General features: G+C 41.1%; 1 protein-coding gene across 1 annotated transcript in view; it reads left to right on the forward strand.

Annotated features, from left to right (window-relative positions):
* The window catches only part of LOC103363230 (pyruvate carboxylase, mitochondrial-like), a 182665-nt gene that overhangs the window by 17752 nt on the left and 139599 nt on the right, over positions 1–25314 (forward strand). Inside the window, exons 2-9 of the mRNA XM_008289893.1 lie at positions 555–691; positions 3036–3129; positions 3691–3781; positions 6941–7106; positions 9612–9757; positions 16807–16924; positions 18749–18816; positions 21496–21579. Of these exons, the coding sequence (XP_008288115.1) occupies positions 556–691; positions 3036–3129; positions 3691–3781; positions 6941–7106; positions 9612–9757; positions 16807–16924; positions 18749–18816; positions 21496–21579 (903 nt within the window). The 5' untranslated portion in view covers position 555. The remainder of the gene's footprint in view (positions 1–554; positions 692–3035; positions 3130–3690; positions 3782–6940; positions 7107–9611; positions 9758–16806; positions 16925–18748; positions 18817–21495; positions 21580–25314) is intronic.

Consider the following 25314-nt stretch of genomic DNA (forward strand, 5'->3'; position numbering starts at 1 on the left):
CTGAATCATTATTATGGTGAGAAATAACAGTAATAAGTTCAGGCATTAATCTTTAATAGTTCCTGAGATGAGCAATTTTTAGAAATGTCTTCTCAAAAGTTTGATGCTATAAAATATTTGGGCAAATCAGAGCTGATCAGGTAGAAACTGTTGTAAAAATGTGATGGTGTGAGAGGGATTGACCTTGTACCAGTAGAAACGTTGAGAATGTTAAACATTAGGGCTGAATGATACGAGAGAGAAATCATATTGCGACTATTGAGACCAACTGCAGCTGCAATGTGATGCATGATTAGTACGAATGGTAATTTTTTTGCATTTTTTCCCGGTGAAGCTAATATAAAAATGATGATCTGCTGCAGTCTGTTCCAAACAAGCATGCTTCCCAACATCTGGAGGATTTGATTTGTAGGCCGGAGCATCTCTGTAGCTCCACAAAGCTTCGTCTTGTTGTGACACATTTTACCTTTTATCATTAAAATGCAGCTCGTGTGATTGTCTCATTTTCAATAATTGTTCATCCCTGTTAATCATTTCCTTTCTCCTCCTGTCAGCATGTTACGCTACGCCGTGGTCCAGGGCGGCATCGGTCTGCTGGCCGTCAGGAGGGCATGCGTTCTGTCCCGGTTCGCCCACTCTGCCCCGCAGAGCGAGTATCGACAGATCAAGAAAGTCATGGTGGCCAACAGAGGTAAGACCCTCGTGCTCGTCCCCACGGTAATAACTCACCGCTGAAGAAGACCAGCCATTCAGACGGCCCCATTAAATTAAAGAGAGTTTAATGCAGTTTCATTTATAATGCAAGAAAAAAAGTTATGACATTTACAGTCTTCCTGAGGCAAGAGGAGACTCTCGGATCTCTTAATTTTTAATGGCCAGCATTTAGTTTGCCTTGGCACATGATAATATTTAAGCACACATTGTATGTGGGCGTCTGCGCGAGCTAACTTTGTTTGTTTTAACCCAAAAAGCAGAGAATTTCCGAGAACGCTGGAAACCGTCCGCCAGGAAGTGTATACGCATCAAAGTGTTTTTTAAATTTTAAGCTCCAAATGCTGTCACGGAGACATTTCAATACGACAGGTTGTCAAAATGGAACTAAAATTTGCTTCAAAGTAGGAAAAAAAAAAAAAAAAAAAGGTATTTATTCCTCTCTGGGTTTGAGGTCTGAGTGGAAATATAATTATAGAGAAGCCCAGAGCTTTCTAAACACAAAGCAGTACACGCGGCGTAAACATCGATGACGAGCGCTAGTAATACTTATAATCACTGGACCCCCCCTCGTTAATGCTTATGCTGTCCAGAGATGCCATTAGTGTGCAATTAGTGGCTCTGTCAGGTGACACCGAGTATTTGAGCGACAAATGTATTCATGCATTTTATTCTAATTGCTTTTTAAAGCCTCCTAGTATATTCATATCCTGTGGCCGCATTCTCAAAACGCTTGTGTTATTGTGGCCGCCGTGTGTCTTTTGCACTTCTGGACACACGTGGCGCTCTGCAGGCCTCCTGTTGCATATATGCATGCATACGTCGACTCCCGCACGCCGACTCCATTTAACCGCTTTAATCCATCAATTTGATTCAAATAGATTGCGGTCTCTCACACACACACACAGAAGGGCCTTCCGTCAATCTGGGCGCTTCACATGGGCATGACGCGGTATCAGCAGCACATTAGATCACATTCATCACACTGGAGTGCACCGGACCGTGCTGTGGCTGCAGAGTGTGTGTGTGTGTGTGTGTGTGTGTGTGATGAAGAGGCCGGACCATCATATCATATCAGCCCAGATTCCACTCCACCAAGCACATCTCCTCTCTGCCATCGCTTCTCTGCTCTTTCACTAATATTCTCCCCTCCCTCCTTTTATTTTCATCTCGGCTCTTCTCTTCCTGTCTCACCTCCTCGTCCTCTTTCCACTCCCTGTCTTCTTTTTTTTTTGCAGCACTTGTCAGATGAGATTTTCCTCAAAGCTGCTTGCTATCTTTCTCTTGTGATTTTGCCTCTTTTCGTTTTCCTTACTTCATTTCTCTCTTCTGTCCGCTGCTCTTGTTGTCTTCTCTCCACACCTGTCTTTTCAATCGAATCTACCCTTAACTTACCTCCAATTAATCTGCTTTTCCATATTATACAGTTCTCCAGAATGACTTGCTTGCCTTTTTCTGTTTTTTTTTTTTTTTAAAGCTGCACATTTATTTCAGCGCCGTCCTCAGCTTCAAGCAATATTACAGATTCTGAATCACTGGCATAAGTAGAAATAACAATGAAAATTTCAGGCTTTTATCTTTAATGGGTCCCGAAATGTTGCCGTTTCATTGTTATTCTGTTTTTCCGTACTACGTTCACGCAGTCGTGCTTCTCCAGAGTTCCTCTTTCTCGCTTGCCTACTCGTTCCTTTTCTTTCTTTTCTTAGCGCTGCACAAATGTTTGAGTGCTGTCCTCCCCTTCCAGCAAGAACAACACATCTTGCTAGTTTCCAGCGACTTAACTTTTTTTTTTTCCCTCCTCCAAACTGGAAAAAAAAAAGAAAACAAGTATTTGCCCCTTGTGACAGCAAGATAAAAGTCAGGGAGTGTTTTTCTTGTCTAAAGCAGAGATTTTTTACACTGAGCTCTTAAAATTTAGAGAAAAAAATTGTTGACTTGTTGCAGGGTCTGTTTTTTTTTTTTTTTTTGCACAGTTGTGATGAAGTGCACCAGATGGATTTGTCTTGTTTTCACATCTCATGTATGGCATGAAAAATTCAGAGTTTATTTTATTCTCTCGGAGGAGGCATTAGTTGCAAAATAGGGCCAGTGCTACAGGATGTTGATAAAATGATATAAAGTCTGTGTTTATGAAAACTAGATGATGAAAGAGTGAAAACTGGAAGCTCCCCGCACGCACACACAATCTGCTAAAGTGTAGATCAAAATGAAGCTGTGTTTAATTAATAAAGGGAGTAAGATTGAATCCAAGAAACACCCACGAAGGAAGGGAAATGTTCCTGAAGCAAACCCACCTTCTCACATGTCTTCTTCTCGTCTTCCAGGTGAGATTGCCATCCGTGTGTTCAGAGCCTGCACCGAACTGGGGATCCGAACCGTGGCCGTTTACTCCGAGCAAGACACCGGACAGATGCACAGGTAACGGTTCTGCCGCATCGGAGTCTTAATAGGACCGAGTAAAAGAAAGCATAAAAGTCAGATATCTTGCTAAATTGCTTGGACATCGATTACGAAACACACACAGCCGATTAGAGATAACGGCAATTAAAGGAAGCCTGGGAGCGTTTTTCTCTCCTGCAGCGCTTTGAGTCAGTTATTTGTTTTGCAGGCGGTATTAAGTGGGGACATAAGTATAATTGTATTGACATTACAAACATTCAGGTAATCACACTGCTTAGTTTAGACGCACAAACTAATCCGCTTTGACTTCTTAATGTCTTTGTTTTTTAAGATGCCTCTCCTCTATTCCACCTTCCCTTTATGTGCATCGCTGCGTCTTTCACTCTTCTTATCTCACATAAAACCTAAAAAAAAAAGCTGGATTGGAGCAGCGGTTGGAGTCAACTTTTTTTGAGTTACTTCTTCTTCTGTGTCGTCTTTAGTGAGTTTGGAATGTGTGCTCGAGTGTTGGTGCACATCTGTCAGACTCTGCAGGCCTCCTCCTTGCAGCTCGCTAACGTAAATCCTTTGTCTTCACAGGCAGAAGGCGGACGAGGCTTACCTGATCGGGAAAGGCCTGCCACCTGTGGCGGCGTACCTCCACATTCCAGACATCATCAAAGTCGCCAAGGTAAAGCCCGCTCAGCAAAAAAAAAAAACGGCATAAAAAAGTAATTCCATCACTTAAAGAAAAACGCTCTGGCGGTAAACTGGTTCCCTCATTTCAAGGGGAACCGTCCTCCTCATGGCCGCTGCTACAGTAGTCGGCGTTAGAAGACAATTTTAAAGCTGAATGACTCCCGTGGCCTTGGAGCAGCTTTAGTGATGTCATTAGTTTCTTTAGCTCGGGCCTTGAAGATTTACATTTTTTTTTTTTTTTACTGGAATCTCTTCTTTGCAAACTGGTGGATGTGCACTTTTACAGTTCTGGACAGAGAACAAAGAACAAACTACTTTGAAGCTGTTAGAAGATTCAACAGTCTTTAAGCTTAACTCGTACAAGCGGATGAAAACTGTATTTTTTTAAGCGTATGAACCTTTTGAAACCTTAATACTGACTATTTGTAGCGCACCTTTAAACTTAACCGTAACGCCAGAACTGGGAAGATGTCACCGCTGCATATGTGTCATAAAAGTTTGTGCCCTTGTTCTCCTTTGGACAGCGTATACCAGGGGTGATGAAAAATTAAAAAAAACAACGATTTACAACCCACCATCCCCATCGCAGTAATCTTGTGCAGCGATGCAGTGCTCTCAGTGCTTCTGCAACGCTCGCGAGCTCCCTGGAAATCATGTTATGCAAACATGTCAAGCACCGTCTGCGATGAGGGCTCAATCTCCCGAAACTCTGTCAAAACAGCAACCCTTCAGCTCGAATTTCATTTTGGAGAAGAGGAACAAGTTGCAAGGAGCCGAATCTAGAGAGCGGGGAAAAGAGGAGGGAGACGGTTGTGTTGTTGTGACCAAAAATTGGGTGATTAATTGGAGAATCCGCACGTCATCGCGCTACGGTTCAGGTTGTGTGCGGTGAATGTTCTCCCTCTGACGCCTCAGTGTGTTACACTAGAAAACTGCCTTAACAGTCAAACCCTGGGGGACAAATTCCCACTGCACAGCCACGTGAATACTGAAGACAGCAATGAGCTCCTGGTGCGCTCCTGTCCTCGTCTGATTCTGGAAACTGCAGGCTTTCCGCTGGGAAACTTGTTGTTTCTTCTCGTGGTGGTAACCTTTCATATGAAGGCTGGCTCATCTAGCTGCTGACTGACACAGAACCTGATGTTTTTTTCTGCTCCAGTTTGCAGTTCATAAAGAAATCGCTAATACGCACTTATCCGCAGTGATAGTATGGTGTTACCTGCTTGTACTGACTTGCACACGTTGTACGGGTGCGACTGTGACAGGCTTCATGCACGTGAACCTCAAACAGTCCCAGAACTTTTTGATCCCCCTTGAAAGCTGCTTTGTGCTTTCAGATGTTGGCAGAACCTCAAATATGCTGCTACAACAATAGTGCGCTGGAAAAGCCGTGTATGTTTTCTTTGTTTTAAATCGAATCATCACAGATAACCTTCAACATTTTGCATATTTGCTTTGAGTGCAGTGACAGCGTGTGCGTAGCACAGAGCTGGAAGGCAATTAACTTAGCATATAAAGCCTGGGATCAGGGGGAAAGCGCTCGCCTGGCTCCGTCCAACGAAGACAAACACGTCTAATGACTCATAAAGTCGACCCAACACTCTGCAAAATCAGCCAAACTCGTAGGGAACAAAGTCGAAGTTAAATAGTAAGTTTTTAGATAGCTGAAAAAATGTTCTCAGGCAAACTTTTAAGCCTCAAGAAAAGCCCTGCTACCCTCCTGAAATTAGAAAATCTCGTCCCTCGCTGTGTTTAACTCGGCACAACTTTGATCTCAGTGGCGTACAGCAAGGTGGACAAGTGACAGACAAATCCTTTTTTATTCCTGTCTGTTCTCTCTAAGTCTATATTTAGTTTAGATAGAGAGAAGGAAAAGTAAACAGCTTATTTCTATCCAGCCCTCACACACTTTGTGGTTCCTTCTCGTTGCCTACTGTTTAATCTTCCCTTTCTCATCTCCTGCTTCCCTCCATCATGTCCCTGATTTCCACCGCCGTTGCCTCCTCTCTCTCCTTCTCCTCCTCCTCCCTCTGCCACTTATCAGTCTGTCGATCAGATCTGCTCCTTGTTCCCTCCCATCTTCCCTCCAGGACCCGCTGCCAGTTGTTCATTATCATTTTTCTGATCAATCTCTCACGGTTTCTAATTTTCTGCGTGGGCGTGCGGTCAGCCAGCCAAGTCAGGGAGCCTTTGCCATCCAACTCATTTCTCTAAAAATCCGTCTGACTATCCGGGAGCAAAGTGATGCTGTGCCAGCACGAAGTGTGTGTTCTCCTGCTTTCACTCTTTCACATCCAGAGTGTGTTTGCCTCTTGTTCACACCGGGTCACTCTTTACTGCGCGACCAAAATAGCGGTCCGTTTCCATCCCAGCACCTTCTGTGTGTGTTTTTATGTCGGATGTGAAAGTGTTCTGTGTTCCCGCCCCGGGGTGTTGCGTCAGCCTGCATCTTCTGTCCATCCCCACGTCTGTGTTGTGGTACCTGCTTGTGTGCGTGCGCTTGCCACATTTGTGTGTTTGCATGTTTTGTGTGGCTCCATGCCTCCTCTGGCCTGCCAGTAACAGCTCCCTTAACAACGGGACAGCCCATAATTATAGTCCGCCTTGAATCCAAGAGCAGATGGCACATACTGATCCAGAGATGGCTCTATCCGTCAGCCTCGGCAGCTACTGTATCTGTCTGCTGCCCTGAGTGCGTGTGAGCATGCTCAGTACCGTCCCCCTGACCCTCAAATCATGTGTGCCTGCCTATTCAGTCAGTCCCCTACCGGCGTCCGTTGAGTAGATGATGATTAGAGCGATAGTAACCGAGATAGAATGAGAATAAAATACGTCATTAGCTCACAGTCCCTTTTCCGTAAGTGACACATAAATCCTTTGCACCATCCACAGAACTGTGTGCGCCAGAGTGTGCAGGTTGAGTGTGTTTCAGTCGCTGATACGTAGCCAAGTGTTAACCGGGACCCCGCAGTGGCTCCCCGTTTAACAGAACTCATGCTGCTGAGCTGGGTTAAATTAGCCTTCTCTGGGCTCCACTTGCAGATTTTTAGCACAAACTTAAAATTAAATGAGTAAAAAATGTGTGTGGTGCAAGTGCTTGTTAACCACTGTGCACTCTTCTTCCCCCACCCGTCCCTCTCCTACTTCTCAGGACAACAATGTGGACGCCATCCACCCCGGCTACGGCTTCCTCTCCGAGCGCTCGGACTTTGCTCAGGCCTGTGCAGACGCAGGGGTGATGTTCGTCGGACCAACGCCGGAAACGGTGCGCAAGATGGGGGACAAGGTGGAGGCTCGCTCCCTGGCCATCAGTGCAGGTATGGAAGAGACACTGGATGAAGGATATGAGCACCAGTAGAATCAGGGAAGGGAGAAGTTATTAGTTAACCCTGTGAACCCCCAGGCAGTTTCTGGGCATTTTTTTGTTATTTCTCATTTTCCCCTCACTGTGGGCTCATTTTGCACCGCAATAAAAACTCCTGCACCTCTGTAGAAACAGCAGCACCATGACTTAAAGTAGAGAAAACGTAAAAACGTCTTTTGAGCAGCGTAACAAAGTTAAAATGCCTTAAATCATAAAATCATAAAAAGGAGGGAATAAAAACAAACTTAAGTTGAATTTATTTGATTATTCATTTTACAAAAATGGAAAAAAAAACAACAACTGGAATTGACATGTACAGAGTTTTTATAGAATAATAACAGACAAAAACACATTTTCTAATTTGTTCCCATTCTTTTCTCCCATTTGCTCTGTATAAACACTGCCTGCAGTTCAGCCAAAAAAAATTCCCTGAATTTTTCTCACATGACTGTTGGTCACAGCAGAGTAACTAATGGCTTAACTGTTGTGCAGATTAACACAAAATATTTATGTTTTTACAGAATTATGTCAGAGCAAACAGTATATTTATGGCATCTAAAAAAAAAGTTAAACATGCAGAATAAATTAATTTTGGTAACGTATATCACTTTTTAGCTAAGATTCAGTTGTTCATTTTCAACTTTTTAAAAATTGTTAAAAATTTTTTAAAGATTTATTTTTGGCCTTTTTTGCCTTTATTGATAGTGATAGTGAAAGAGTGACAGAGAAACGTGGGGAGGAGAGTGGGGGAATGACATGCAGCAAATGAGCCGCTGGGTGAAATCGAACCCGGGCCGCTGCAACGGGGACTGTAGCCCCTGTACATGGGTCGCCTGCCCTACCCACTTAGGAAGAAGACAGTGCATATTAATGAACACATACAGCACAATGACTTTGTGTAAATATGCCAGATTTAGCCTAAAGCTAGTTTCCATCTGTAGTCCTCGTTATTAATAAAAAATATATTGTTTCATATTAATCATAATACAATCTGAAAAGGTGCACAAACAAAGTTAACACCACAATAGATTTGTATAAATAAGCAATTAAAAAAGCGTCACACATGATCACAGATTAGCAACCAACCGGTTTTTTAAGCTGTTTTTTTAAAACTAGAGAAGGTATAACATCATCTAACCCCAGCAGGAAGACTGTTCCAACTTTTACAAGCTCTTACAGACAAAGAGTTCTGACCTGTAGATGTTCTCTTGAGCTGGATCTAACAGTCTCCTCTGCAGAGCGATCTTGCAGGCCTACGAACAACTACAGTCGTCCTCAAATCTATTCATACCCTCCCATTAAAGAAGGAAAACAAACAACTGAAATAAGTTGAAACTGAAAAAAGTAATAATAAGTAAAATTTAATGAAAATCATGACATTGCTTTTTGAATTGTGGTTCAACAGAATCATAAAAAAAACAAACAAAAAACAAGTAAACAAGCATAATGGGACCCGTAAACTAATATTTTGTTGAACAACCCTTTGAGCCAATCAGTGCCATCAGGTGTTTTCTGTAACTCTCAATCAGACTTCTGCACCTGTTGACAAGTATTCTGATTTTCTAATCATTATTTTCAGCCACAATTCAAAAGCAATGTCTTATTTCCCTAAACTATAATTTAGACATTTTTTATTTATTATTATTTTTTTCAGTTTCTAGTTATTCGAGTGACTATTGTGGATTCTGCCTTTTCTTTCTGGGAAGGGTATGAATACATCTGAGGACGACTATAACAACAACTGAACGCCACATGTGGTTAATTCATGAAAGCTGAAAAATCCAACAGCTTATTCTTCTTTTCATGATTTCTTGTTATGATAAATGCCGTAATTTGTTTTTTTTTTCATTTAAATACCATGCCTCTAAAACCTGCTGGTTCACAGGGTTAAATCCACTAAAGTGGGATTTCTTTGTTGACTATTTACGACGACCAAATGACACCAAAGACGAGAACTGCCTTTCAGTTTCAATTAGTACGTATGTGATGTTAATGATGTCGTTAGTGAGAGTGTGTCTAGAATGTGCCACAACCCTGTCGCTTGCTGTTGTCACGATGATGACTCAATCCCCCTCCTCCCTCCACCTTTCACCCTGGCGTCGCTCCACGAGCATCAATTCTCTCTTTTACTGAAGGCGATGATCGTTTTTTTTTTTTTTTTTAGAAGACATTTTTTTTTTTTGCAGGCATTTACTTGTTCCATCTGTCACTGCAAGAAACTGTGAAAAATTAAGCTCTATTTGTAGTGGATTAGCAGCGCTCGCTTCTCAGTTCGTGCCACAGAACTGTTCCCTTTTTTTTTTACTGTGAAAGAGTTTTGTCAATATTTTTTTAAGCTTTTTGTCTTCACTGTTGGCAGCCAGTGTTTTCTCCTGGTGTCTAACAATCACTTTCATTAATATGATGCTGCTGTTTTTGCTTCATGTGATAAAGTGCATTATTTACCGCCCCTGTGTAGGAGTACCTGTGGTCCCAGGGACAGATGCCCCCATCGCCAGCTTGCAGGAGGCGCAGGCGTTCGCCCAGACCTACGGCTTCCCCATCATCTTCAAAGCAGCGTACGGAGGAGGCGGTCGCGGCATGAGGGTGGTCCGGGAGTACGAGGTGAGCGCCTCCTCCGAGAGGTGTAATTCAGCCGCCTGCTCTAACACCACATACCTTGTCCGACAAAGAGGAAGCAAATCCGCCCTGATGGCTGGCGGGCCTCGTGACAAATTTTGGTCTTCATATTCATTAATTTTTCTGTTTGTGTTGAATCAAGGTGAAATTGCCTGTGCGTTACAACCTGGCCATTTATCTCTCCGGCCGCCAATCACTCCGAGTGTGTGCTCTGAAATTGCCTCTGCCACTTAGCGGAGCCTGAGTGATTTCGGTGTTTATCTGAGCCGCGTCCTTTTCCATCTGTTGAGCGTAATTAGAAAATGTCTTTCAATATTGTAACTGTCCGGGGCCCACTTTGCCAAAGCCAGATGATTATGAAACGCCGTCCAGCGCATCTTAGATGTGCATCGAGCTTCAATCATGCGCGACCTTTAAATGGTGAACCACCCGAACATTCGGAATGCATCGATCTGCATCCGCAAATATGATCAGGAGACGGAGGAAAGCCCCTAAAGCAATGTCATCAATAAACTGACTTAAACTAGACATTTAAGGCGTGTAAAGGGTGAAATCATACACAGCAATGATGCAGCAGCTGTCAGTGATATAACAGTTACATGCAAGAAATTTTGAGTAGATTTTTGCAGTTAAATTATCATAATATGACCTCAGCTTAACTTTGTCTGATCAACTCTTTTTGATTTTTGGCTTTTATTCTGCTCAGATTTTATTGTTCGCTGGCAGAAATTCTTTAACACACATCAGAGAAAAGTGATGAAAGAACTCAAGTGCTGCTCGTGCATTTAAAAATACCAGAACATTGTGAACAAGTTTAATATTTTTCATCAGTTATTTAAGAAAATTTAATTTATTCGAGACTTTGCTGATGAAAAATTAAATATTTCAAGCTTTATTTTTTTGTTTTAATTTTGATGATTGTAGTTTATAGCTCATGAAAATCAGAAATCCATTATAGAATAGAATAGAAATACTTAATTGATCAAGAAGGGAGGAAATTCTGTTTTTACAGTCGCAAGTAGAAAGATCACCACCCATGATACAGATAGAAAAAAGAAAGAAATAGGAAAAATATACCAAAGTACAAAATGCACCATAAAGTATACTCATAGTAAAAGTGTGCTAAAGCGAAAAATGCACCTTCAAGTGTCAAATATAGTATAGTGAAAATGCACAGGTACATGAGAGGGTTTAAAGTTAAAAGAAGAAACTTTATTGACATCGTACAAGAAATACAACAAAATTTAGTTTCTTTGCAGCAGCTAATGTGGTCAAAACAAAATTAAAAGTTCATATAAATAATAAAGAAAATGATTGAAGTGTCCTTAAAACAACAGTGCTACATGCAATGAATATAGAATATATGAAGATTTACCTTTTTTCAATGAAATTATGACAAAAACGTAACTTTTTTTTCAGATTCTCTTCATTGTCGTTGCAATGAGTACAACAAAAAGTAAGGTTCAGGCCTTTCAGGGCAAAAACCAAAAAGAAAAACAACACAATATAAATGTCTATATAAAAACCTCTATATATAAAGATGAAATTAAATAATAAGCACGAGCACAGTGTATATTTCACAGAGTGGATGTTACAGAGGTAGAGGTAGTGGCAGTTGTATATTTACAGTATGTTGCACTTACTATGATAAAGAGGCGTTTATGGCTCTGACAGCAGTTGGAAAGAACCTGTTCTTCAGTCTATTCGTTCTGGTTCTGATGGCCCTGTACCGTCTACCGGACGACAGTAGATGGAACAGGAAGTGGCCCGGGTGGTAGGGGTCCTTCAGGATGATGTTGGCTCTCCTGAGCCAGTAGGAGCCATGAAGGTCCTCCAGTGTGGGCAAAGGGCACCCAGTGACCTTCTCAGCCATTTTGGTGACCCTCTGGAGTTGTTTCCTGTTTGCCACTGTGCAGCAGGTAAACCACGTACAGAGGCAGAAGGTGAGGATGCTCTCCATGGTGGAGCGGTAGGACGACACCAGCAGTCTCTGGCTGATTGTCAGGAAGTCTTTTTTGTGCCTTCCTTACCAACTGTCTGGTGTTCTTATTCCAGTTTCTCCTCAATTCTGCTGTGGCTTCCATTTTTATATGTTTCTATCCCTTTTTTTTTTAGCGCTATATGAATGTAGGAGTTTAATCTGGTTATTAATATATCATAAAACTTTACGACTCAGAGTCTAACCACCGCTAGATTGCAGGCTTGTTCCTACTTTTTTGCCAGAATCTCCTTCAAACAAGAGCCTGTGGGGTAAAGGTTAGTGCTTTTCCCCCCATATGCACGCACAACAATAACACTAATGACCGTATAAAGTCCAGAATACTAAAAGCAGACCGCATAATAAAGCCTCACGCATAATGATCGGCGTAATTGGTAATTCATAATTTAGCGAGCGCGCCGACGGTCCGCGCGTACAGCGGTTCTGTTGTTTGTTTCGTCTGTATTGAGTTCGGTGTGTGTTAATACGCAACAGCGCCGGTTGCAGGCAGTTAAACACACAGTCGAATCACTCGGAGTACATTCATTAAGCTTTTCAGCTTGGACGCCCAACAGATGCTTCGCTCGGCGTAAGTGGTGTTTTGGGAAATGCTTGTGAAAAATTCAGAATGATTGTGTTTTAACCTCCTAAAAAGAAAAAAAAACACCCAAAAAACACTCTTAACCGCAGTTGATTAGTTGTTATTGAAAACTAGGCCAAGCAGGGCCAGTTTGCCTGGCTGTGGTTCAATGGGAGGGTAATAGGTTGTTTTTCCTTGATTAGAACATGTAAGAAGGTATTAATGGTGAATAAAACTTACAGAAGATCATATCCTCCAGCGGACGAGCATCACGAACACCAGGATGTTGTCACCACCGTTTATTTCAGCGCCGGCCCGGAGGCAGCTTTCTGCTTCTTGGACCAGCAGCATCAGAACACTGGAGGGAGTCTGTGGCTGCTGCTGAAGTTTGACCGCTTTTATTTTTTTTTAAGCAGGCAGCCGGTTGTTGTCCAATCACAAAAAAAAAAAAGGGCAGAGATCAGTTGTGAATCAGCAACACAAAGCGAAGCCACCTCCTCATTCTGTATCGCTGGTAGCATTTACTGTTCTTTAAATCTTAGTTTTTTAAAAAAGAAAACAGAGAAAAGAATATCAAAGTCACAATGAATAAGGTCACACACATCACTGCTTTGCTTCAGCTGGTGTGCTCCAGTTTGGGTACATTTATCCATCGTGTACATGTAAAGGTTGTACATGGCCTTTATCATATATATTTTATTTATCTTTATTGTAGATTTTATAATAGAATAGAATTAATTTACTGTCAGTTCACAGTGTACAACAAAAGGCAAACAGCAATCCAGTCAGTGCTTTTACAGACATTTTAGAAAAGTGCACAAAAAAAAGGTGCAAATATAAAATCTATGAGAACAGTGGGATCTTTTAAAGACTGCTTATTTGATATATTAAGAATTCTAAAAACTGAACATGTACGAAAAAATATGGCTTAAGTTGTGCACAATTACATACAAGGTGCAGTTGTTCTGTTTCTTGTTTCTTCTATAATTTGTGCGTTTTCTTCATCTTATCACAGGTGTATCAAGAAAAGTCTATAAAATATACTCTTAAATATATGTTTTGAATATGTGCGATTTATATTTCTGCTATGATTAATCCACTGATTATTTTCATGATTAATCGTCAGAAAAGAGTTTGGATTTATACTTACAGGTCTTATTTTATTCAAGTAACCGTCTGAAAACCAAAGAAATTCAGTTAATGTACATGTATTAAGTAGTGGCTCAGCCCAAATGATGAGAAGCCTGGACTGATGGTGTAACACTTTTTATTCTCTCTTCCGTTTCTCCGATGACCAACGTAAGAGCTTGTTGCCCTCTTGACTGCCGCTAAATTCATTAATCTGTCCCGTTCGCCCTTTTATCTTCTGTTTTGTCTCTTAACTTTACGTTGCCGTTACTTTACCATTTGCCCCTACTGTTACATTATTTCAGTTTCTGTATTTTCTGTCTGATGTCCCTTCAAAATAAAAGCACTTCCGTTTTACATTAAATCATTAAATCATGAAATGAAAACATAAAACATTAATACATGACAGATTCAAGTTAACACATGAACTAATGAACTAGAATAATAGCAACATTCAATAAAGTTCTATCTAATCTAATCTAATCATTCAATGACTGCTGAATAAGTAGCATTTGAGTTACTTACATATTGTGAAGAAAAACATGAAATATAAGAACTTTAAAATCTCAATTTTTTTGATTGTTTGCTTGAAAATCACCACAGAAAAGATTAATTGGCTAATTGTCGCAGCTCTAATTTCCTTGTGCTGCTATCATAACATCGGCCCGTGTGTCTTCCTGGCTGTAATATTCACTAAAACCCCACTAAAGAGAACCGCGTCCCGTTTGAAGCGACCGTGGTCAGCGTAAACCCCACCGGTGACAAGCTTGGCTCGCTGATCTGTACGAGGAGCGACAGCGTTGCGTTGCATTGTAGCCACTGAGCCTCACAAGTCAGCAAACCGTCGGAAAGCGTGACCTTTTCGCAGTTGTGCCCCGGTCTAATTAATTAGTTGTTGACATTTCTAGTTATTCAGTCGAGTCGCTGAGGGCCCGAGCAGCTCCGGCAGATATGATGTGAGGAAATTGTAAAGAGGTTCCTCCGTCCTGTTGGGACCCCGAACAACAATGCGTAGGATGACTTTTTATTCTGTTACGGCCGGCTTGTGGGCCTTTTGTATGCCGAATTAGCAGAGTTAGCCTAACTATTCTCAGCATATTGTGGGATGAGATGTGGGTGTTTACTGATAAGCAACACAGCCAGATTGCCAACGTGATGCGACTTGTGAAAGAGCAGAAAAGAGAGAAAAGAAGAGCGGCACGCTTCAAAGCTCCGGTGGCCAGAGCTGACAGACGGCCTGAGCTGATGTGGAAGGAGTACAAATGGAACGCTCCAACTTTTAGTCTTTCAAAAGTCTTCTGTCTTTTACAGAAGTACAGGTGCAAAAATGGATATGACAAGTGTGCAGGGGCTGTGACTGTGGATACGTTCTCCCCAAACACAGAATGCAGTGTGACTTTTAGGTCAGCTTTGCTTCTAGCAGCTTTGACTTCTCATGTTTGAAGGCGTTCGTCACAGTTGTTGTTTACATTTCTGCCCTGCACTACGTTTGTAGCAGTGATGGTGTCATAAGTTGATTTTCCTGCGATTTGTTTTATTCTGATGAATGTGAAATAACATGGCAATAGAAGTAGTTTTTAATGGTTAGTCTCATTAATTTCAGCAAATGTACACTGCAAAGAAAAGTCAGTAAATGAAACGGAACAAAACAAAAAGAACAGAGACCCTGTAAGAATGTGGCAGCACTGGTGCCAGAAAAATACATTAAACAGAGGAAAAATGTAACGCAAAGAACTGTAAAAACACTGAAGATTATGACAAAAAGCTGTAAAATAATTAGATTTTTGATCTCATTTAAATATAGTCTTAAAACAAAATCACAGACATTGTGAAAAAACAAATTACCGTCTGTAAAAAAAAAAAGAAGATATTATTTGAATTTAACAAAACAGACAATCCGTAAAATAACAGTTACAAAAAATAATTTAGCATTTTTTACTGCTTAATATACTTAGGTTTTCTTTAAAATATAATCTTAAATAATAATTAAAAAAAAATGTAAATATAATAATTTTTACGGTCAAACACGGTTAAAAAAAACCATTGCCATTTATAAAAATACAGATTTTTGATGAGGATATTGTGATAGTAAACATTTTTTTTTTTACATCTTAAGACCTGACCCCCTATTTGATATGCATTTTTTATTTCTCTGAATAAGAAATAAAAAATATAAAGGAAATAAAAAATATCTAAAAATATATATAAAAATATTTTAACAATAAAAAAATAAAATAACAATAATAATAAATTAATAATATTAAAATAAAATAATTAAAAAATAATAATGCAATTTAACTACTTTGAGAATAAAACTCAAAATGCGATGTCAGGTCTTAAGAGGTTAAAGTTGGCCTGTTCTTTTTTTATTTGTTTATTTTTTTAAAAATCAGACAACATGTGAATTTCTTCTTTTTCCTTGGATTTTACTAGTTTTCTAGAATTTACCAAAACAGGGGAATTAAACATTACAGTCAAACACTGTCAGAAGTTCCTTCCTTACTGTGTAGTTTGAAATGTTTTAGGTAAGCAAAGCACATCACAGCTGTACTGTTCTTCCTGGGTTCAAAGAACTACATTCATAATATAATAATCACGCTTTATGTCTAATTCAAGGGTGATATTTTGTGTGCGAGCCGCCCTCTGTGCAGCGATTTTAATTTGGCAGAACAAAGCCAATTTGGTGAACCCCGATGCCGCTAAATCTTTTGATTATCTCCGATTTGTGTCCTTCGTGTAATCTGATCAGACGTAGAGCTGAAGCCGATATTTAGAGACGTTGCATAATTCCTGGTGACTCTATGAAATTCACGCTTTTTTTAAAAAACATGCTTTTTAAGGAAACAGCCTTGACAAAAAAAACGCTTTTAGCAACGGCGCTGACGTGTGCAGTTGCCCCCGAAGAACACGGCGGTTTTGCCTCCGAGAGCATCTTTTCTCAAGGCTACCATATGACAGCTGAGGAAGGGCTCCGGTTTCCTCTCCGGAGGCTCGGCGGTGACTCAGTCTGAGGCTGGATGAGGCCGGCGGGATGTCACATACTGACAAACACAGATTGAGTCGTGACCTACAGCACTGGGGGTCACGAGCTCCCAGAGATCTTCTGTAGCTTCTGGTTCCCTGAGGTCCTGCAAACATATGTGTCAAAAGAGTTGAAGAGAGCATCACATGTGACTGACGGGGAAATGGTTCACGACAAGAGTTTGCTAAATAAAACTAACTGACCCTACGCGCAGATTATTGGGGCTTTGTTTTCAAAACCTGCACTTTCTTTGCTGTGGCTCTCTTGCCTTTTTGAATGCTGCCCTAACTCTGACACGTATGGATTTTTTCTCGCCCGTTTGTCAGGAACTTGAGGAGAATTACCAGCGGGCCTACTCCGAAGCCCTGACTGCTTTCGGGAACGGAGCCCTGTTTGTCGAGAAATTTATCGAGAAGCCGAGACACATTGAAGTGCAGATCCTGGGTAAGTGCTGCCTCCGCCTCCGTTTGTCTGTTTTCACGTTTGTGCGAATTGACCGACTTTCATTAGGAGTCCTTGAACTCTGCTGCCGTGCCGAGCGAGGACGGTGCAGAGGGACGAACAATGGGATTTTATTGGCCAGCGGAGGATTCTCCAGCCATTATTTCTTCTCATTACACTGAATGCAACTCTACAAACACTCTGTTACGGGACTGAAATTCAACACCGACGCTTACGAGAAGCCCGTCTGCACTTTGAGCACATCCTGTAAGATTGAACGTGTGCTCGTTGTGGCCACGTGTGCAGCCGCTGCTTGTCTTTCAGAATCCTTGTGTGTTCATTTTGATTAATTGCTAACTTTGGGGCATGTAAAGGACTTTGTGAATTTCTGAATTACCTGTTTACAGCCCTCTGTTTTCCCTCAGTCCCCACATCCCTTCCTCAATTTTCCTTTTAATGTTTCTCCCCTCTTCCCCGTCTCCCCTCCCTTTTTTTTTTTTTAGCCACTCAGTTTTCTTTTCTCTCTCCCCCCTCTTGTTGCCGTCCAAATATCCAGCCGTCTGATTTAGTTTCTTTTGCCTTTTGAACGCAGCTTTCTTCCTTCCAATCAGCAGCCTTTCATACGCTGTGTGATAACAGGTCGTACGCTGCGAGATGAGTTTAATTAAAACTTGGTCGCAATCTGTTTTACACTGTAGGGTATCAATCGTATGACAGATTGTGCGGATAGCACGTGCTACGTTGTAATCCTGGAACTGCTCTTAACCTTTCAGAAAAGGCAGTTAACATGCAATATACCGACTACTATTTTGTAGATTAGCTAAATTTAAATTTACTGAGATTAATTGATAAGTAACAGAAAAATTGGGTTGCTTTTCTGTGTCTTGTATTATATCAGATGAACTAGTTTGGGTCTTGAACTGTTCAGATAAAAAACCGTAAAGGTCCAGCAAATTCACGTGTCTTTCAGTCGCCGGCTCCAAATCCTGAGCAATATTAAATCAGCGATAAGGAATAAACATTCAAAGGTTCTTTTGACTAAACAAGTATAATATTTTTGTTTATTTAATGAGTTTAATTCATTTATTAAATGATAAGCACATTTCAAAAAGAAAAAGTTTTGCGTGGGAGTTTTAATTTCATCAGGATTTTCTTTTTTTTTTTCTTTCTGCAATTACAACCGTTTAACATATCAGTTATTGGCCACATTGATTACTAATAATCGACCTTGAAGTGAATGGCAGCAGTAGGCGGTTTCATAATTTCACAGCTTTTAGTTTGTGCCTACAAGTCTGCAAAAAAATTACAAAATGCAAGAAAAACTCAATTTTTACCAAGTAGGACCTTCATTTTTTTTTCTTCTGTTTTTACAATTGAGAAAATATCAGACACATTAATTATGTAAATAAATGTAGTTGCCACCTACAGTCTTATCCTGTCAGGCACAACTGGGTGGGAGTTTAAAAGTTATGGTAAAAGACAGCAAATGTCACTTTTGAAGAACTTAATCTTTTGTACGACTCTTCTCCATTAAATAAAAAATCTGTGTTCGCTTTTTCTTTCTAAACTGTACTTTTTTTTTTATATTTAATTGTCAGAAACGAGCCTATCATGCTGTAGCAGCAGTCACATTGTCAAAGCGTACGGCCACATTCCCGCTGAGGCCGTCTCCAGTTGCCTCTCAGTATTTCTTTCAGTCCTCCTGCACTTGACTTGCGAGCACACCACTCAACCACTCCTCTCCTTCACACTCCTGCTTATCGTCTAATTTTCTTTGTTCCTCCCGCTGTCATTTCCTCACCTACTTCTCTCTTTGTCTTTCCTCAGGCGATAAATATGGTAATGTCATCCACCTCTACGAGAGAGACTGCTCCATTCAGCGGCGACACCAAAAGGTGAAGTCCTCATTTTAAAATTCATCCAGCCGGGCTTAATGTCTGAATTTATTTAAGATTATCTTCATGGCGTTTCTTCTGCATTATGCAGATTAGCATGAAGTGGGTGGTAATGGTGGGCGGGCGGGAAACAAAGGTCATAAGCAGGAATCACACCTGCGAGCTACACTGTGTGCTGAATGCACAACCAACCGCCGTGCTTTATTTCCCTTTTATTTGAGCAAACAAGCCAATTAAGCGACATATTAAGAAATAAGGTGATTACAGAGCTGATTATAACAATGGTTGTAATAGCTCAGGTGGCCCTGACTATCACAGAACGCTCCGAGCAGCAGGGGGTAAGAGGATTGTGCTCCAATAAAAATTAGCCTCTGCTAATGCTGTTTGAATGGGAGTCTGAGCAACAACTGCATAATCCTCCAGCTGATCAACTTGGATCCACAAAAAAAAAACATTTTCTTTGAGAGTGATTCTCACTCATTAGCAAAAAAGCTATTCTCCCCGAGATTCTTTGGTCTGTTACTGAAAAGAAACGAGGCGCTGCAGCATCACCTGATTGTCAGAATAACAAAAAAAAAAGTCTGAATAACGTGTCATCTAATCGTCACTCAGAGCAACAATGCTCCCTTCAGAGGAGGCTGATTAACACGTGTAATATTTCATTACATATTGTCACCTCAGAGCAGTTTTAATCGTGTGTTTTCATCACTTTCTTCCTTCCCCTTTAATAAAATTATAGATGATAATCATATTAGTGGCTCTGTTCATGCCAGAGCTGCTGGTCTTTGATTCTGTGAGCCGTAATCTGCCTTTGCCCTTAATCTAAGATCTTTTTGAATCTCAGAAACAAGAATAGTTGCTTGTTGAAATAGATTTGGGATGGTGGAGCGCTGACGGGATATTTTTAGCTCCCTCTGTGTCGTGGAAGTGCTATTCATACTTGGAGAGGGTTCTTTTTTCGGGGTAAGATCTGATATAGATTTTAATTGGGTTCTTGTGATTTTTATGTTTTGTTTTTTTCTTTCCCCCAAATCTGACGCGGGTCACGTTGTTCTGAACCGGTTCCTGTTATTTCTTCCGGCTGGGTTGACTCGTTCTGACACGGTGGAACTAAAGCGATCAGCAGCGGTCGGACTGAATCCGGCGCCGATTGCAGCTACAGATGATTATTTTCACGTGTTTTGCTCAAGTGACAGAAACTGTATCAAACAAGGGGAAAAAAATTAAAGCAAATTACAGTATTTACTAAATGTCAGGAGGTAAAACGGTTCTTTTATTATCTCATTTGTGAAGATGGAGGACATTAGGGGATTCGGATGTGCTATTAAAAGCACCGTAGAAAATTAAAGCGAGAGTCATTTCACACAAAACAATGGATCAGATTGCTGTATCATGGGAAAAGGGCCACTTCAGTAATGAACTAATAGAAGCTTATCGGCCAACTCTGCAGTCTCCTGCAGCTCCGTGGAGCATTTTAGTATCTTTCAGCTCCTTGTTTTAGTTTTTATCACCCGCAGCTCTGCTCGCGCTCGCTGCTCTCATTAGCTGCATTCCCGCCATTAAAATAAATCTACTGTAGACCACCTACACAGCACCAAGCAGAGCACATGAATGCATCATGTTTTACAATTAGACCACAAATAATGACTAGACATGAAAGAGAGGCGGGATAATGCAGCATGACTTGTATTCATTTAACCTTCTTCTGAACCCCAAGCAGTTTGTGGGGGATTTTTTATTTATTTTTTTTGCCTCCTGTCACATTTTTAGTCACTGCAATATAAAGTCCTGTACCTCTATGGAAACAGAACAACCAGGACTAGAAGGAGACAGGACTCAAACATCTCAGTTGTGCACTATAACAAAGTCATAATGCCGTAAATCAAACTAAAAGAAAGATTTAAACTTATATTCCTTCGATTATCAATTTTACAAAATTGGAAAAAAACTTCCAATCTACACATACAATAGTTTTGCTCACAGGAGTGCCCAGTACTGTAAAAAAAAACGTAGTAGCTCTAAATAATATATATATTTTACATGTTTAATTTATCTTTATACGTGTCTACCATCTCCTCTGTGTAAACACAACCTGCAGTTCAGCCGAAAAGTTGCAGAGTTCTTGTCACGTTCCTTTAGTTTTTTACTGAATCTGGTTTATTTGTGCCAGTTTTTAAATAAACGAGACCTGTGGAGTAGAGCGACTTTATGAATTATCATTAAAAACTCCACACTTCCCCCTTGTTTTTACAGTTTCTGGCTCTGATAAATGGTGTAATCTCGGTGATTAACAAAATAGCATGGCTGTTAAGCCCCCCCCCTGGCAGGTTTGGGCTTCAGTTACTATTCATACTAACAGTTAATGAGTTTTAAATTACACATTTCTTCCAGTGTTACAGTAATAAAACCAGTTGATATCTGGCGTGACAGAAGCAGCACATTTTCCGGCTTAGTGTCAGGTTTAATGAATCAGAACTGAACGTTTTCATCCCGATTTCACCGCGAGAGTCGAAATTAATTATTAAAGCCGATCAACATCTAGGCCTCGTACGTAGGTCATTAAGCTAATTTATGCGGCTATTGCTCCTGTTGTTATGCCGGCGTTGTCGGTTTGGTGCATTCCTATTCCGGCGGCGTGGCACACTGTGGCAATATCAATAAAATCTTGTTGTTTTGAAGGTTGTGGAGATTGCACCCGCGTTCCAGCTGGACCCTCATCTGAGAGACCGACTTCACGCCGATGCAGTCAGCCTCGCCAGACAGGTACGCTTGTGTGTTTGGTGCTAAAGCCAATAACAATCAGTCACAAAGCTCTTGTGACATCTGCTGTCTCCTTTCCCCCCCACACCTCTTTTCTTTTCTTTTCTTTTAGTCTGTCACACAGACTTTTCCCCAAGGTTCAGGTTAACTAGACCATTTCATTACATTAGGGGAGAAGTGCCGGAGTAAATGGAAAGAAAGAAGGTTTTATGACACAGGCCCCCTACTTAATCATTTTTTAATCACTGAGCGTACAGAATTAATAGGTGCATGTTAAAATAGTTTAAAATATTCATGTGGCCGTAGCCTGATGTCGCGGCGGCTTATTCACTCGTATTTCATCCTGCGTCGTCAAAGCAGGTGTTGAGTTCTGACCACGTGTTAAGTAAAGTTGGCAGACGGTGAACGTGGGGAGGAAAAAAAAAAAGATTTTCTGGAGAGCACTCTGCAGCACTGGGGTTGTGTTTAGGAAGTCTGAACAAATTCCCAGCGCTATTCATTTTTCTGTCTATAATTGGGCTGCAAAACAACTGGATTCTCCCCAGGAATTTTAATGCGCCATCTACCTGCGATTCAAATGAGGGGGCCACATTAGTGCTTTGCCAAACTTCGAAAATGAAAATACAATTTGAAAATGGGTGGAAATAGATGTCAACAGTGCAGACAGTAAATGCAATTCAGGAAATGAGTTTCTGAGTGCATTTTCCGAGGACAGTTTTGTGATTACTGTTGTACGCTCCGCTTTGTGAAGGGTGGTGGGGAGAAAAAAAAAAAAAGGCAAAAAACATTTCCTTGCAAAGTGAACGCTCACCTTGTGTTTAGCCTTTTAAAACCATTTGTCTGGCTTTGGCGTCGCCGACAAGTTGGCTCAACTATGACAGCATCACTTAAAAGTCAAGCCTCATCTCTCAGAGGAGATTTGAAGAAATGGCCTTTTCGGGTAATGGCCCAGTTGAGGAATGGATAGAAGTGAGAAGAGCGGGGAGAGCAGGGCACAGACAAGGATGGCGATTTGTGCTAAAGAAATGACCTTGATGATACTGATGGTTATGTAAGAGAGCGACGGAAACTTCGTGTGCGACTCGCGACGTGACCTTGCCCCAGTGAGGACTTGTCGTATCACAACATCACCGCGCTCGTCTGCTTAAAGTGACAAACCGCGTCTCCTCGTGTGTGTTTAAGAGCAGCCGAGGCGAGCTGCAGTCCATGACTTTTCTCCGCGTATTATCATTTGAAACAAGAGTGATGTTGCTCTTAAAACGACAGCGCGCGGATGACGGCGACCAACAAGAGTAACACCGCGAACGCACGCACGCATCCGTTTACTGTTCTTGGGTACAAGGACATATTTCAGCTCCGTCACCGCCACGATGTGCTGCGAGGGTGTTTACTGCCGCTTTAGCATGCAGGAGGAACGCTCCTCTGTTTCCAAACCGTACGTTTCAGATTAAGGTAATGATTTCGGTGTCAAACACTGCTCGCAGTCAGATTTCAGCGTTTAGTTAATGTCACGGGAAACGACAAAGCCTAATTAGCTATATCAGTAAACCATTTTAATTTCCTCTTGTCAAAGCCGAAACGGAGACAAAAGGCAGGTTCTTGTTTTTAAATATTAAAGTACTGAATGCAGACAGTGTTTTAACGTCGTCTGATGATTCTAAAAGCAGGTTTTTTAATTTGCATTTAAGGAAAAGTCTGATTTGGAATAATTTTCTCTGTCTGACTTTGTGGAATGAGCTTAATGAGAGGATAAATATCAGTTTCCTGTCTGATGTTTTGTATTTCAAGAGTAGAATTGGTGTTTTAACACACTAAACCCTTAGTGGAGTCCAGTCATTTCTCACTGGGATATAAAGGACAGCACAACCACGGTTAGAAATGGAGAATTCACATGTTCTTTTGGGGCAGTTTAACACACTTCTAATGCAATAAACCATCCAAAAAGTTGAATGTCTGTTACTAAATTGTAAAAACTGGAATCAACATGTACAGTATTTTGCTCACAGGTGTTACCAATACTGGAAAAGTTGCTAACTGTAAAGGGGATTGACTTTTTTACTATATTTTTAGTTGTGTTTGTCTCCTGTCTGCTCTGTGTAAACACAGTTGGTTGCAGCAGGGTCACTAAAGGCTTCATGGTTGTCCAGCCAAGTGCAGGATTTATTTATTGTTTTTTTTTTACAGAATCTACTTATTGCAAATGGTTAATGCTTGTTGAATTTCTTAAATTAGACATGTAGAATAAAGTGATGTTGATTAAATTGCGTGATTTTCAGCTTAGATTTGGTCATTTTTTCCAATGAAATGTCATAGATGAGTAAAGAAACACTGGAAAGATGCAGTTTTGGCTCTAATAAATGGTGCAATTTGGGTATTTTCTTTCAAAAATAACACATCTTGTTAAACTTGCCAGTAGGTTTTGAAGTTCAGAGTGTTAAAGAATAGTTTGGAACTAGTATTTTAACCTAAATAGCATTTTAAAGACCCGATTTATCGCCGTCACTTGGTGTCAAGTCCACCGAGTGAGTGCACCTTTGAACGTATAGGGAGGTTTGAATGTTTAAATTTGTCCTCCAACAGTAAAAGCAGTCAGCTGTGGCTCTGAATAAGCTGAATAAGGTATAGCGAATAGTAAAATGTCGTAGTACGAGTGTGTGAAGTCACTCACACACTCGGCAGGAGGATCAAACCTGCAGCGTTTCCACACTATCACCAGGGGTCTCACTTTCCCTCGGCCTCGTCATCCGTTTTTTTTTTCCAGTTCCAGGCCTCGCTCCCCCTCCCCTCCCCTCCGTCTTCACTGCCGCTGCATTTCCCTGCTATGTGTTGTGACTGCATTTCACTTTGAGTCAGTCCCCACAGTGAAGGCTTCCACTTTCAGAGCTGAGGCCAGCTCTCACCGCAGGTATTGAAACATGCTCCCTAAGCAGCACCGAGGACGAACTTTGGTACTTAGCTCGGGATTATTAATGCTTGTGTGTGTGTGTGTTTGTCACAGCCTGTGTGTGTGGATAAGAGCAAGTGATGGTTCAAGGCAACATTTATTTTTAATGAGTCATGTGGATGTTGCAGAATATAAAAGAGACAGCGGGACATTTGTGCCACACGTGTTTTCGTATAGCAGCCGCTCCTCTGCACACATAAACACTTGTGTTAAAAGGTTCATGCGCTCTCCTCAAGAGGGCCTCGATTCATACGCCGCTGCTCTTGTGGAGACCTTCAAAATCTTTCAGCTACCCTGTAAGGTAAGGTAGCTGCGCTCAGACATCCTAATGCGTTCAATTTGCGGCGTGATTAAAGCCTTTTCATTTTAATCAGCAGCTCAATGGATTTTAATAGTGTAGTTTACTAGACGTGGAGCCGCATCCGTGTGAGTGTACATTCGCACAGTCTTTCTCCAGCAATGCCTGGACCACAAAATCTCTGCTGTAAAACCTGCTCGGTGGATATTCTGTATATATTAAAAGATGCACTGAATCATATACTATCCCGGCTCGTGGTTCTGCACGCCCACTCATACACTCACGCATATACAGTGCTGTGAAAAAGTAGTTGACCCCATCCTGCTGTCTGTTTTTTTTTTTTGTGTAGCTCACATTAAACTGTGCCACATCTTCAAACAAAGTACAACAAAGGCATCGAGAAATACTAGTTTTAAATGATAACTGTGTGTATATATAGAAGCAATAAGGCTGTCTGGTTCCAACTGAGCACAATTTCATCCAAACTGCATTGAGA

The sequence above is a fragment of the Stegastes partitus genome, unplaced genomic scaffold (genome assembly GCF_000690725.1).
Source record: "Stegastes partitus isolate 25-593 unplaced genomic scaffold, Stegastes_partitus-1.0.2 Scaffold643, whole genome shotgun sequence".
Taxonomy (NCBI): domain Eukaryota; kingdom Metazoa; phylum Chordata; class Actinopteri; family Pomacentridae; genus Stegastes; species Stegastes partitus.